This window comes from Bubalus kerabau, chromosome 3, assembly GCF_029407905.1.
Source record: "Bubalus kerabau isolate K-KA32 ecotype Philippines breed swamp buffalo chromosome 3, PCC_UOA_SB_1v2, whole genome shotgun sequence".
NCBI lineage: Eukaryota > Metazoa > Chordata > Mammalia > Artiodactyla > Bovidae > Bubalus > Bubalus kerabau.
The window spans coordinates 12,689,372-12,703,409 of NC_073626.1; the positions used below are offsets into that span (position 1 = coordinate 12,689,372).

General features: G+C 43.4%; 1 protein-coding gene across 14 annotated transcripts in view; it reads right to left on the reverse strand.

The window, feature by feature from the left end:
• Positions 1-14,038, reverse strand: part of KIF13A (kinesin family member 13A) — a 200,194-nt gene that overhangs the window by 11,716 nt on the left and 174,440 nt on the right. For 9 of the 14 annotated variants that reach the window (XR_008711373.1, XR_008711372.1, XM_055570723.1 and 6 more), the window contains 10 exons: positions 12,380-12,506; positions 11,020-11,075; positions 9,310-9,434; positions 8,871-9,047; positions 7,099-7,191; positions 6,801-6,953; positions 5,413-5,490; positions 3,160-3,207; positions 2,041-2,152; positions 502-653 (listed from right to left, as the gene is read on the reverse strand). Coding sequence is in view for 12 of the 14 variants with exons in the window: in XM_055570723.1 (XP_055426698.1) it covers positions 502-653; positions 2,041-2,152; positions 3,160-3,207; positions 5,413-5,490; positions 6,801-6,953; positions 7,099-7,191; positions 8,871-9,047; positions 9,310-9,434; positions 11,020-11,075; positions 12,380-12,506 (1,121 nt within the window). In the remaining 2 variants the exon portion in view is untranslated. The remainder of the gene's footprint in view (positions 1-501; positions 654-2,040; positions 2,153-3,159; positions 3,208-5,412; positions 5,491-6,800; positions 6,954-7,098; positions 7,192-8,870; positions 9,048-9,309; positions 9,435-11,019; positions 11,076-12,379; positions 12,507-14,038) is intronic. The other 5 variants (XM_055570727.1, XM_055570725.1, XM_055570724.1 and 2 more) reach the window with 2 other exon arrangements.

The following is a 14,038-nucleotide window of genomic DNA, read 5'->3' on the forward strand; positions in this document are numbered from 1 at the left end:
AGACACACAGATGCATCACACAGGAGACGGCGATGGCTGAGATACACCTTAAGTACGTACGTGCACGTTAGAAAAGCAACGCAAACACTTGTATTACGTGTGAGTAGTGCAGCCAACAGTTCTGCAGGCTTGAGGTCAGCTCCTGATGAAATCTCTCAAGACTACACAGATTCTATGCAAACAGTGTAACTGGATTTATCATATTAAAAAAAAAAGCCTTTTCTATAGGCAAAACACCAAGGGAACACCTCTTTCTCATTTGAAATACTCTGAAAAAAGCTATAAGCACAAGGAAAATAATAGCAATAACAACAAACAAGAAATTCTACCATGACCCTGTGTGCTTGAGAAAGAGGTTATTTATTCCTGAACAGGATCCATGGGGTGATAACCCATACATGCCAACCTGTGGCATCTGACTGTGTTAATGCAAAGCGTTACTTCTGCAGGGCACAGCATGTCCGTTCTATTGTACACGGTACAGACAAGTCAAGCATTTACCTCCTGGCTTAGAAGAGGCCTTGCTTCAAGCGCTATCCTTTTCTTATGCTCCTCTTTTACAGGCATTAGGGGCTTGAAAAACTTTGGTGGCTGAGGAGAGAATGCTTTGAAAGGGCTGACTGTTAAGGCATGAGGATTCTCTGATGTACAACCTGGGGAAGACAAAAGGCACGGGTTTACAGGCACAGAGCACTTTAACCAACCCACAGGGAGCGAGGCAGGGACGGAGCCAGAAGGAATATCTGGCGGAACAAAAGAATTAATGTGTGAATGCAGTTGACCTTGAACATCACGGGTCTGAACTGCTTGGGTCCACTCACACATGGATTTTTTTTTTCATTAAATGTACAGTCGGCCCTCAACAGCCTCAGGGTTTTGCCTCCAAGGATTACGGAGGACTGACTATGGGACTTGTAGGCAGGGGCTCCGGGAACCAGTGGCCCTCAGACACCGAGTGATGGCTATATTTGGTCGAGCATTAAAACAGGTCGGCGAGAATGGAGATGTATCTACAAAGTTAAAAAGAATCGTCACAGGCCTGGACAGCAGCAAAGAAATCAGAAACCAAATTTTCTACCTTCTTGTCAAGATCCAGCTTGAGCATCACTTCACAGACCAATTTCAACTCACGCTGATTTTCTATTTCTCTGAATTCTCAGAGCCCGTATTATCTGTAAATGCATTTTGGCACTTTCTGATTTACTGGCTTATTTTCTACAGATCTCATTTTCACAGCTGGATTTTAAGATCTTGGCATCTTTTGGTTTCTGTCCCTGCATAAGGCAAGGAAAGGCTCAATCTTAACTCAGTGACTGAATACTATATAAGTTCTCTCGCAAGCCACCTTGCCCCATATGACTAAGGAAGGACAATTCCTTGTTTCTTGCTTTTACTCATTTTTTACTTTTTGGGGCCTCTACTTCTCCTTCTATATTTTTCTCTTCAATTCACTGGTACAAAGGAACATAGTAGGTAAAATATAAGGTGTAGGTAAGGTAATAGAGCGGATTGACAAATTCTAAGAATGCTATTCCTTTCAGGGCACTAGGAAATTACATATTTAGGCAATAATGTTGTCACTGACCAAATTCATTTCTGGTATCATTTTTTAAATTTCCTTAGGAGTCAGAGACATATTCTCTTAAAAATGTACTTTGATTTGAGCACAAAACCATGATGGAAGTGGATATGCTTTTGGTAAAGAATAAAATCTAACCATAATGTAATAATAAGATTTGTATGTGTCTCAAAACTGATTTCAAAATCAGGAAATGATACATGAAATGGGATTTGAAAACTATAAGTGCTACACAAAAAGCCTATTATTAATTGGATGATATAATGGATACAAAGAAAAGAAAATCAAGTAAGTGAGCAGGATATGTTCTATTCAAGAAGACACTTTTGGATCATCTAGCAAACCAGAATTTCAGCTTTCTGTCTTATTAAAGGCATCTAGAAAAGAATCCTCCCCCCCCAACCCCCGCCCCACGCCTTTCCTAAGAAATTATAAACAGGTAACACAGAAAAAAATCTCACCACTACCTTCTTTACTCCTTCGAGGTGAATCCCTAGGCAAAGTTCCATAACACGATACATCCTGGTAACTCGGGCTGTAGTCAGACATGTCTAACTGGTTCTCTGGCCAACCCTACAAGGTATAAACACGGGTTAACTGTAATTACGTTCCTCTAAAATGAGAAAAGAAGCCTGATTGGAGTTTTTTCCTATTTCTTTTTAATGGCAGTACGTGCTCTTCTTTTTTTAAATTATAAAATAGATCTAACACGTAGAAAAGTACTGAACGATAGGACAAGTGCTATCGTAACCAAGGGAAGAAATGTTGATAGTTTATTCTATTTCTTCAAGATTTAATAAAATCATTACAGATTTAGTGAAATCCTCTTTTGGACCCCTACAGGGCTCATTAAAGCTCCACTTTTATAAATTTGTTATGTACCTAAGATGACCAGATAATTTAAAGATCAACCTACAACACTTGAGAGTGAAACAGTTCCATTGATAATTTTTCCTAGGTGGCAGGCATAAGCTTGGATTGCCCCAGGCAAATTAGGTGGTATGGTTACTGTATATATACTTGATATGTAAAACTTCCAAGCTGGCAAAGATATTGGTATACTAAAGGGGGAAACCTCCTTTTTATCATATACACTTAGCTAATCTCACTTCAGCTTCTCAGGAAATGTCATCTCTAAGGACTAGATTTTAAAATGCTTGAAGGCATAATCTGTTTTGATATTTTCTGAATCATCTATAGTCCCCAAAATAATAATTTACATATGAATAAGATAATGCTGTATAATATCCTTAATTTCAAGTTCCTAATTTTCCCCATTTGAAATAATTTTGATTTTGCTATGGTGGATGTAGTCATTTAGAGTTAGATCCATAAACACATATTTATTTGATTATGTATGCAATGATCCTGATATGGAACATATCATGCTAAGTAACACTGTAATCCTCTGAGTGCATAGCAATTTCACATCAAGTACTTGAACTTGGAAATGGACACGTGGAGACAATGATCTGTATCAGGTTAAGGTGGGAAGTTCAGAGATTTTAAAAACACCAAGATAACCTAAATTTCCAGACTTAGATCCCATTAATAACCTGGCCATGCCCACAGGCACATACCTTATCATCATCGTCAAAGCCAGAAAGGTCTGGTCGACTGGAAGAGACCTGTAAGAGATGAATGGTTTCATCAGTGTGGTTTATACATTTAACATAACTAACTAGATAAAATATCACACATACAGTTGAAGGCTGTATGACCTTCTCCTTCCCCTCATTCTTTCTCCTAATATTTATTATTTCCTTATTTATTTGAATTTATCATAATTGTGCTGTGATATTTATCATTACCTTATAAAAAGTATTCAGATTTTCTTTTTCTAACTTAAATTTTTTATCCATAAATATTTCTCTATGACTCTCTAGAAGATAAGGAATTCCTATTCTCTTTGTGAAACCATAATACCATTATTGCATCTCAAAAGATTAAGCAATTCCTAAATAGTATCAGATATGCCAGTAGTGGTTAAATGTCTATAAACACTATCACAGCTAATTCTGAGTCAAGATCAAAGCAGATCATCCACTGCAACTGGATGATATATATCATAAGTCTTTTTTAATTTATGAGTTTTCCTTTTTTACCCCCTAATAATAGCTATAGTGCTTTCATTTTTTCTACCATCTAGCATTCTGCAGTACAAATGAAATAACAGGAAAATTAGGGCTAAAGATGGAGAAGGAAATGGCAACCCACTCCAGTGTTCTTGCCTAGAGAATCCCATGGACAGAGGAGCCTGGTGGGCTGCTGTCTATGGGGTCGCACAGAGTCGGACATGACTGAAGTGACTTAGCATCCATGCATGCGTTGGAGAAGGAAATGGCAACCCAATCTAATATTCTTGCATGGAGAACCCCAGGAACAGAGGAGCCAGGTGGGCTGCTGTCTATGGGGTCGCACAGAGTCGGACATGACTGAAGCGACTTAGCAGAAGCAGCAGGGCTAAGGAACTCCCTCTTTAACTGCATCCCTCAAGTACTGGTATATGTATCATTGGGTTTTTTTTTTTATCATTCAGTTCTAAATACATCCTAATTTCCATTATGATCTCTTCTTTGATGCCTAAATTAATTAGAAACTGTGTCTCCCCCTACCCCCGCAATTTGTAACTTTATGAGTCTCATCATTAAAAGAACTGAAATGTGGTCAGAAAAAGTGATCTGTTTGAAAGTGATTATAGGGATTTGCTTTTCAGACTACTGTAAGGCAAGTTTCATGAATGTTCACCAAGGGGACTTCCCTGGAGGTCCAGTGGTTAAGACTCCATGCTGCCAATGCAAGGGCACAGGTTCAATCACTCATCAGGAAACTAAGATCCTACACGTCACGCAGGATCAAAAAATATTAAATAAATGTTCATCGTGTTTGTAACCATTATCTGGCAATTCTTGAGAATGGGAAAGCAAATCAGTTTTCCTTGAGAGGATCTGTCTTTCACTCTGCTGCTTCGAGAAGGAGGCTACTTTGACGTGGTCCCCACACTCCTCTGTCCTGTCTTCCTATGACGGTGCCACCTTCTGCTAGACACAGGGTCTGTCAACTGGGTTTCCTCGCTGAAATGATTTGTTGAGGAAGGTCATCAACATGAACAGCAGGCACCACGGGAGGGTCTACGTGGAGGTGCCTGGCGCCCTATCACACTGACAGTGAGATCCTTGGGGCAGCTAGAAGCAGGCACAGAAACAGACTGGAGCGCAGTACTCAGAAGCGCTGGCACAGGACCTCTGACCCCACCATCTTTAAACCAACATTTAGTGCACATCCCAAGAAACTTCTTCCAAGGACATGCACTCTATGTGGAGAAATTTGCAAGATTCCACTAAAAGCTTGGGGCTTCCCTGGTGGTTCAGATGGTAAAGAATCTGCCTGAAATGTGGAAAAGCCAGGTTGGATCCCTGGCTTGGGAAGATCCCCTGCAGGAGGGAATGGCAATCCACTCCAGTATTCTTGCCGAGAGAATTCCCATGGACAGAGGAGCCTGGTGGGCTACAGTCCATGGGGTCACAAAAGAGTCGGATACGACTGAGCAACTAACGCAAACACATACACACCACACTCAAAAGCTCAGTCCTGTTACTTGTAATAGCTTGTGGGCAACATACACACATACAAAGCTCAGTCCTGTTACTTGTAATGGCCCTCTGGTGGGCATCTCTAGAACAGAGGAGCAGGCTTGGCACCCTGGGAGGCCCACACCTGAGCCAAATGTAAATCTCCCTGCCGACACACCCTGACCTGATTCTCCTGACTTGCCACACCCCAAACCCTGAGATGAGTCACTTGGACAACAGCCCTGCGGCGGGTGAGCTCACATTGTGAACGTTGGGCGTGCTGAGGCTTCGCCGCAGGTGCCGAGCTTTGGTGGAAAGCGCTTCTTTGACCGTTACCGCCTGCAAATTTGAAAATGACATTGATTTTTCTTTCTCCCATGACAAAAGGAATATATGTTTATTGTGAAAGATTTCAAAAGTATAGAAATAAACGTCATTTCAAGCCTATGCTACCAGCCCTCCCCACCCTGTATTTACAAAACTGGAATCTTATTGTTTTCACTAATTTTTTTTTTTTTTGCTTAATTTATGAAAAATATTTTTCATAAATAAAACCAGGAAGACTGATGAACTAAAGGTATTTTATGTTGTAGCTTTACATATAGGTGCGTAGAGGAAACACGGATGAAATACCATTAACTATATACGTTACTTGTGAAACTACAATCAACTTTCATGCTGCTTGTGTTTCAGTCTGCCAGTTTGGGTGGGACTTCCACTAAAGGAAGATTTTTCTGAGAGATGCCAATCTTGGTCCTCTTTTTGCTCAAAGCACACTTTTCATAACTTCTACTGCCTCTATCGGGTGGCACCCCCTCTGGAGTTTCATGACCTAGTGGATTATTTTCACCTGGCAATATCTTGCCACAGAGGTTAACCTGGGTCCAAACACTAGGGAGAGAGAGAGAATGTGGTTAAGGATGTGGACTTCGGAGTCAAGCGTCCTGGGTTTATATCTGACTTTGTACCAATTCTTGCTGGGTGCCCTTGGGCGGGGTGGCTCACGGCTGTCAGCCTCAATTTTCTCATTTACAAATGGAAATGATGACAGGATTTACCTTGCAGGCTTACTTATTTATTTAAAAAATTTTTTTATGGTAAAGTCACATAATATAAAACATACTATTTTACCCATATTTAACTGCACAGTTCAGCGGCACAAAGGACATTCCCATTGCTGTGCAACTCCCCCCATCATCCATCTTGAAGATGAAATAATGGGGCTTCCCTAGGAGGGTTCAGTAAAATGCACTCGTCTGAATTTGTGTCACTCTTTTGTCAAAGTAACTATTTTGTCTAATGAGACGGCTACTCAAGTCTTCCTTCTCTCATGGGTTGAGAGAGAAGGTGTGTTGGTAAGTAAGTTCATCTTTATCCATTTGGGGTGAAGGCTGGTGATCTGTCAGATGGTACAGAATCTGCCTGCAATACAGGAGACCAGGGTTTGATCCCTGGGTTGGGAAGGTCCCCTGGAGGAGGGCATGGCAATCCACTCCAGTATTCTTGTCTGGAGAATCCCACGGACAGAGGAGCCTGGTGGGCTCCAGTCCACGGTGTTGCAAAGAGTTGGACAGGACTGAGCGACTACCACCATCAGTTTTCACTTGCTGGTGATCTCGCCCTCTGGTCCACGCCCTGCAGTTACTTGCCTGCCGGAGTCGTTCCAGGCTCAGAATGTTCTCCACCTGCAGCACGCCCCGCGTGTACTTCTCGATGTACGTCTCCCCATCCGACGTGCCTTCATTCTCACTCCTCGCGGCCATGAGAGCCAGCGTCTCCCGGTCCTCAATCTCCTCTGTTGCCTAAGGAGACAAGCAGGCACTTACTGTTACGTGAACTATATTTCTCTCAAAACTGGGGTGAGAAAATGGTTTAAAAGTTTTGAGACCTAACTCCTTCTCCAATACTCAGATTCTGACATTTCAAAAAAGTAATACGTGCTTTTACCTTTGGTATGTTGGATACTATTTCATAGGTTACACCACAGGAATAAAATATATTCTTCAGTGATATTCTCCTCTTCAAACTCTGGGTGAAACTCTGGTAGAAAAGGAAAGCTGAATTAAGCAATGTGGAAAATACAAGCTATTTAGTATTATATAAATTATATAAAAAAATCAATGACTGTATTTTTGATACATACACACTACACAGTAAAACAGAAGAACACTGAATGGAAAAATCTTTGTCCTCAATCCTGAAGGACAGTAACATCCAGCTATTAAATCCAGGGATTAGATGACAGAATTTGCAGTCCAGCCAGGGCTTTCTGTGGTTGCTTCTCTTTACCGTGTGTGTATTTAGTTGCTCAGTTGTGTCCAACCCTTTGCGACCCCATGGACTTTAGCCCGCCAGGCTCTTCTGTCTATGGGATTCTCTAGGCAAGAATACTGAAGTGGGTTACCAATTCCTACTCCAGGGGATCTTCCCCACCCAGGGATGGACCCCAGGTCTTCTGTGTCTCCTACACTGGCAGGCCAATTCTTTACCACTGAGCCACCTGGGAAGCCCACGTTATACATTAACATACTATATATCATCATGATATATAATTAATATTGCCTATCAACAAATTTTACCTATGTTTTAAAAAAAAAAAAAACCTGAAAGTGATTTTTAAGCTGTACATTTTCTTCAAGAAAAGAGATTCCTAGCTTTTACTCCAGGGGAAAAAGTACATTTGGAAAAGTTTCTTAGGAGAAATCGGGGATTCACTGCTTCCCTTTCCCATCCCATCTGCTCTCTTTCCTCTTGATGCAGTCAGCGTTTAATCAGTCCATCCTGGCAGCATCACAAGTCAGCTCAGAGCGTCTGTTCTGCTGACAGTGTCTCTGAGATGAGATCCAGGGAGGCGTTAGGAGACGGACTTGCATGCAGCCTGCCTTTGTCCTGGTTTTGTCTTTAACCTGCTTACGCCAGGCACTTAACCTTTTTCAAACACAGAAATGTCATAACTTCACTTCCTCCTAGGATTATGGGTCTCAAACTGGTCCAGGTGGAAGAGTTCTTTGCTGGATGACATTTAGTTCTGCTATCCTCAGACCCTGTCATCTTAGATAAATGACAATCAGATTATAACCTGGTAGGGACTTGCACAGCCACTGAATGAACACCCCCAAACACCACTTTGGATAGCAAGGAGCAAGAAACTTAGCGCTCAAAGGTGGCGCTAGTGGTAAAGTGAAGCGACAGCCGCTCAGTCGTGTCCGACTCTTCGTGACCCCATGGACGATACAGTCCATGGAATTCTCCAGCTCAGAACACTGGAGTGGGTAGCCTTTCCCTGCTCCAGGGGATCTTCCCAACCCAGGGATCGAACCCAGGTCTCCCACATTGCAGGCGGATTCTTTACCAGCTGAGCCACCAGGGAAGCCCAAGAGTACTGGAGTGTAGCCTTGCCCTTCTCCAGCAGATCTTCCCAACCCAGGAATTGAACCAGGGCCTCCTACGCTGCAGGTGGATTCTTTACCAGCTGAGCTACCAGGGAGCTGTCAGTAAATAATCTGCCTGCAATGCAGGAGACGTAAGAGATGCTGCTCCATCCCTGGGTCAGGAAGATCCCCTGGAAGAGGAAATGGCAACCCCTTCCAGTAATTCTTGCCTGGAAAATCCCATGGGCAGAGGAGCCTGGCGGGCTACAATCCATGGGCTTGCAGAGTCGGACACGACTGAGCGACTAAACAACAACATGCAAAGGCAGAATCAGGCCCCGTTACTACCTGTTTGTTGTAAATGTTGGCTGCAATCCGTTTTCGTAAGACCAGCTCCATAGCCGCCGGGTGGCTGAGCTGGACTGTGGTCTTCACTATCAGGTAGATCCTCTCATTCTGTGGGGTGACCCTGTTCAAGTGAACGGAATCATGCACCGAGGAGTCCCAGGAGGCTGTGGCTGAAACCTAGGGACCCAGGAAGGAGGGGGACATGGAAATAAGACAGCTCAGCTGTAGCAGTTTTACATCATGAGCTAGAAAACCACATGCAACTCTATTGAATCACAGATGCTTTCCCTCACCTTTTGGATAACACATCTATTCTATTTTTTAAAGTTCCCAGTCCACTTCTCCAAAAGCCCAGACCGCAGCAGCTTAATGGGCAGACAGGCCCAGAGGCATGTACATTAATCTGAAGCCCTTTAAGAGACTCTTAAAGGCCCATTACCTCCTCGTCACTGTGCTTTATGATGGGCAGGTAGAAAAACTGGCTGCCGTGCTCCTTGGGGAGGATGGAGTTCACGCCTGATGCATGGGGGCCCACGAGCTGCTCATTGGCACTGAGGTCATCCGCTGACGAAGTCCAGGGAACAGATACAAAAGTGGGGGAAACATCAGATTTCTTTTAAGCAAGCACCCCAAAATTTTAAATATGCTTTTTACTGATGAAGTTTATAGGTAATGCTATTTGTTTTTTTCATCCCTTATTCTGCAGTTAAAACAGTGATTCCAGTGCCCACAACAGTTTCTATCTTTTACAGAAATAACTGTGGGAGCCAAAAGGGTGTCTTTGAGACTCTTCTATAAAATGGACTGAATATATACCATATGTAGTCCTGGAAACAAACATTTTCACTACGTAAACATACCTTACAATTGTGCTGCTTTCTGATGTCAATTCCTCTTATAACCTAGTGTTAAGTTTATGGTCCTACTTATGTAATTTACACTGAATTAGAGATTTGTTGGAGAAGGAAATGGCACCCCACTCCAGTATTCTTGCCTGGAAAATCCCATGGATGGAAGAGCCTGGTAGGCTGCAGTCCATGGGGTTGCTAAGAGTCGGACACGACTGAGCGACTTCACTTTCACTTTTCACTTTCATGCATTGGAGAAGGAAATGGCAACCCACTCCAGTGTTCTTGCCTGGAGAATCCCAGGGACGGGGGAGCCTGGTGGGCTGCCGTCTATGGGGTCACACAGAGTCAGACACAACTGAAGTGACTTAGCAGCATCAGCAGCAGAGATTTGTTTGGTTAAATTACCAACTTAGCAATAAAGTTCTGTGCATTTGGGAGAACTTTGACGGCCATCCTCTCCAATGCCCTACCCAGTGTAGGATTCACTCTTTACAGATCTCTGGGTACAGTTATTCAGCCTTTACTTGTATAATGGGGAACCTCCAATAATGGGGAACTCCTTGCTTCGTGAAGTAACAGTCTACTTCTAGGCTTTTAAAAAAATTGCCCGCATTTTTTTAAAAGAGACAAAGCCAACCTCCCACATCTTCATCGGTTACTGGTCTTCCCTCCAGAAGAGAGGTTCTTAGGCTGTGCTTTGAGAATCCCAAGGGCCCCACAGAAGGGCCTATCCCTAAGCTCAGCAGCTCTACTCTCATATTCCACACATGGGGTTCCATTCACGAGTTCATATTGAAAATCGATTTTGCTGCTAAAACACATTGAAAACACTTGTTCCAGGTTCACCCAGGTTCAATCTAGATGCTACAATAATGGACAGCCCTTCATGTAGGGTTACAAGTCATCACGGTCTAGGAACACCACCATTGGCGGTGGGGAGCCAAGGGCACCAGTCAGAAATGCAGATTCCGGAGCACCGGCAACACAGAAGGATTCAGAACTGTAAGGGTGGTGACTTTCTCACGTAATTTCCATGTCTGTTACTGTTTCCCAGCAATAACTCAACTGCAGTTTTTGTATGCAGCTCTCAATCTCTCGAGTGTTCTTTTTTGAGGAATAAATTTCTACATCTGTCTTTCAGTGATTCTATATGTCATGGTTTTATACATTTGGTTGTTACCTCGATAAGGCATGTGAGTGATCAGACAAGTCATTTCAGGGCTAAAGTGCTGTGGGTTTGACTAGATTGCAAACCTCATTCAGGGTGACAAGCCTTGGAACAATAGGTGTCTACTTACCGTTCAAATCAAGGAAGAGAACCGGTATGTGGGTTTCCATTCCAGGTGGTGGGATCCTAAATTTAATAACAATATTTCATCATAACAAAATATGGGTTTTGCCCCTTGTTAAATAACTAAACATCACAGAGGCAGGGAAGCAGAAGAGAACCATTGTGGAGACAGATACAGCTCTTACAAATGAAACCTCACAATTCTTATCATCCTTATTTAACACAAATCATGGGATTTGTGTGATTTCTATAAAGAACTACCAGTTATATGAATTACATGTAATTAATTGAAACAAAGATTATTTTGTCTTTCTGAGAATAATTCTAGTGATGGGAAGAAGAGAAGTGACTATTTTAGAGGTGGTACAGAAAACTGGATTGACTTGCCTAGCTTCTCTTGAGCATCAGGACTGACAGAAAATCAGTGCTTAAGTGTTGACTCTATGCTAGTGACCAAACTAAATAGGCATGAAGACAAAAAAGAAGACATTTCTGCCCTTTTCAAGAAGCACCCTTCTTTTAAGTCAAGATATGAGAATTTCTTGACTGCAGTTGTGAAATTACAAGGCACTTGCTCCTTGGAAGAAAAGCTTAGACAAACCTAGACAGTGTATTAAAAAGCAGAGACACTACTTTGTTGACAAAGGTCCATCTAATCAAAGCTATGATTGTTCTAGTAATCATGTACGGATATGAGAGCTGGACCATAAAGAAGGCTGAGCGCCAAAGAATTGATGCTTTTGAACTGCGGTGTTGGAGAAGACTCCTGAGAGTCCCTTGGACTACAAGGAGATCCAACCAGTCTATCCTAAAGGAAATCAATCCCGAATATTCATTGGAAGGACTGATGCTTAAGCTGAAGCACCAATACTTTGGCCACCTAATGTGAAGAACTGACTCATTGGAAAAGACCCTGCTGCTGGGAAAGATTGAAGGAGGAGGAGAAGGGGATGACAGAGGCTGAGATTGGATAGCATCACTGACTCAATGGACATGAGTTTGAGCAAGCTCCAGGAGATGGTGAAGGACAGGGAAGCCTGGTGTGCTGCAGTCCATAGGGTCACAAAGAGTCGGACATGACTGAGCGACTGAACAACAATAAGAATTTCTGGAGATCAGGAAACTGTGTCCGAGGTGCTCATTCCAGGGAACCGAGGAGCGTGGTATCTGATTCCTGGCCAGTGATAACTGATCTCTGGCTTTCTGAGCGAGGACAGTGGTTGCAGCAGGCAAGGACAAGAGACACGGGAGCCCTGGGGCTGGGCGGCCCTTCCCTGGGCAGCTTGTAGTATTTAACATTTTCTGTGACAATCTCAGCAGGTCACTCGCCTGACCCGCCCCAGGCCACCACAGGAGAGGGGTCTCACCAGTCGGCAGGCGCCCCGGGGATCCCGCTGCCCGGCGCAGGCACCAGCACGGCGTTCCTCTCCTCCGTCAGCCCCACCCACTGCTCCACCAGCCGGGCTTCCCGCTCCACGTCATCCTCCGTCTTCTCTGCGGGCAAAACGGGGGCATGAGCACCAAGGGGGAGGAGAGATGATTTCTAAATTTAAATCGGTTTGCACTGGGTGGTATCCAGGAGTGGCTTAACCATCCATGATGTCCTCCCCCACAAAAAAAAGGATTTGAGGCTCTGAAGTTTAAGCCTGAGCAGCTCATGGGGGCTAGAACACCGGCCTAGCAGAGCCTAAGCTAGAAAGAGTGGAAAGAGCAGTGGAACAGGAATGAAAAGACTCGGGTCTTTTTAAGAGTTCTGTCATTTGGGAAAGTTATTCCACAGATGGGTCTTCATTTCCTACTTTGTCAAATAGGGATCCTACAAGTCATGTCGACTTCATGCACCTGTCAGAAGGATCCAGTGCAATAATGGACAGGGCACTGCTTTACGAAACCACACATCATTTTACAGAGGATTAAACATGGTCTCCTGCACTCTGCAAAATGAACTTATTCTCCTTCATACTTGTAATGCAAGGGATTTTATTTGATCTATTTTGCAATCCTCTTAGCCTAATTTAACTCTGGAGTGAGTTTGTTTTTTAAAGATATGTTGAAGTTCTAACTCCCAGCACTTTATCATTTTTTGAAAAAATTAATTTATTTATATTTGGCTGTGATGCGCCTTCATTGCTGTGCTCGGGCTTTCTCTAGTTGCAGTGTGCAGGCTTCTCATGCAGTGTCTTCTCTTGGTGTGGAGCATGCGCTCTAGGGAGCTTGGGTTTCAGTCCTTGCAGCTCCTGGGTTTTAGGGCGCAGACTCAGTAGCTGTGGTGCACAGGCTTAGCTGCTCCATGGTATGTGGGATCTTCCCAGGCCAGCGACTGAACTGGCGTCCCCTGCATTGGTAGGCAGACTCTTAACCACTGGACCACCAGGGAAATCCAAAGTGGGCTTTCATTAGCAGGCTGAGCGCATACAAAAACTGACACCAGGCTGTTTTACGGAGAGAGGATTTTCGCTGCCTTCTATGTGAAGTGGACTCACATTCAGGACATGTCCTTTGGTGGAGAATCAACCACACTGAGTGAAGCACACAATCTGGATGAGAAACTGGCGTTTTAAGAGCACATTTCTGCTCTAGAATCCAAATGGCTGTTGCCGCTGGAAGCAAATGGAATCCTCGAGGTTGGGTAGTGGTAAGCAGAGCTGCAGAGCTGACTTCTGGCTACCCTCAACAAGCCGAGCACATGGTTACCGACCAGTGGTAGCCGACGCCCACCTGCCACGTGTCATGGGTTCAAAAGTGACCCTTTCACTGCAGTTCCAGGATCTGGGCCTGGAATACCTCATATGGACATGTTGATATTGATGGCATTTGCATTCATCAAAATGAAAACTGAATTTAACATTTAATGTCCTAGTCCACTCAAGTAATGAAACTTATTATTTTCAAATTTAAGGCCTGTTTAAACCAACCTTGCACAACAACAATTCACTAATATCTATAATTGTAACAGGGTCAAAAATCTGAGATACTGTTGTGTAGCTAAGGAAGGAAAACAGCCTACCCCCACTATCCAATGAAAA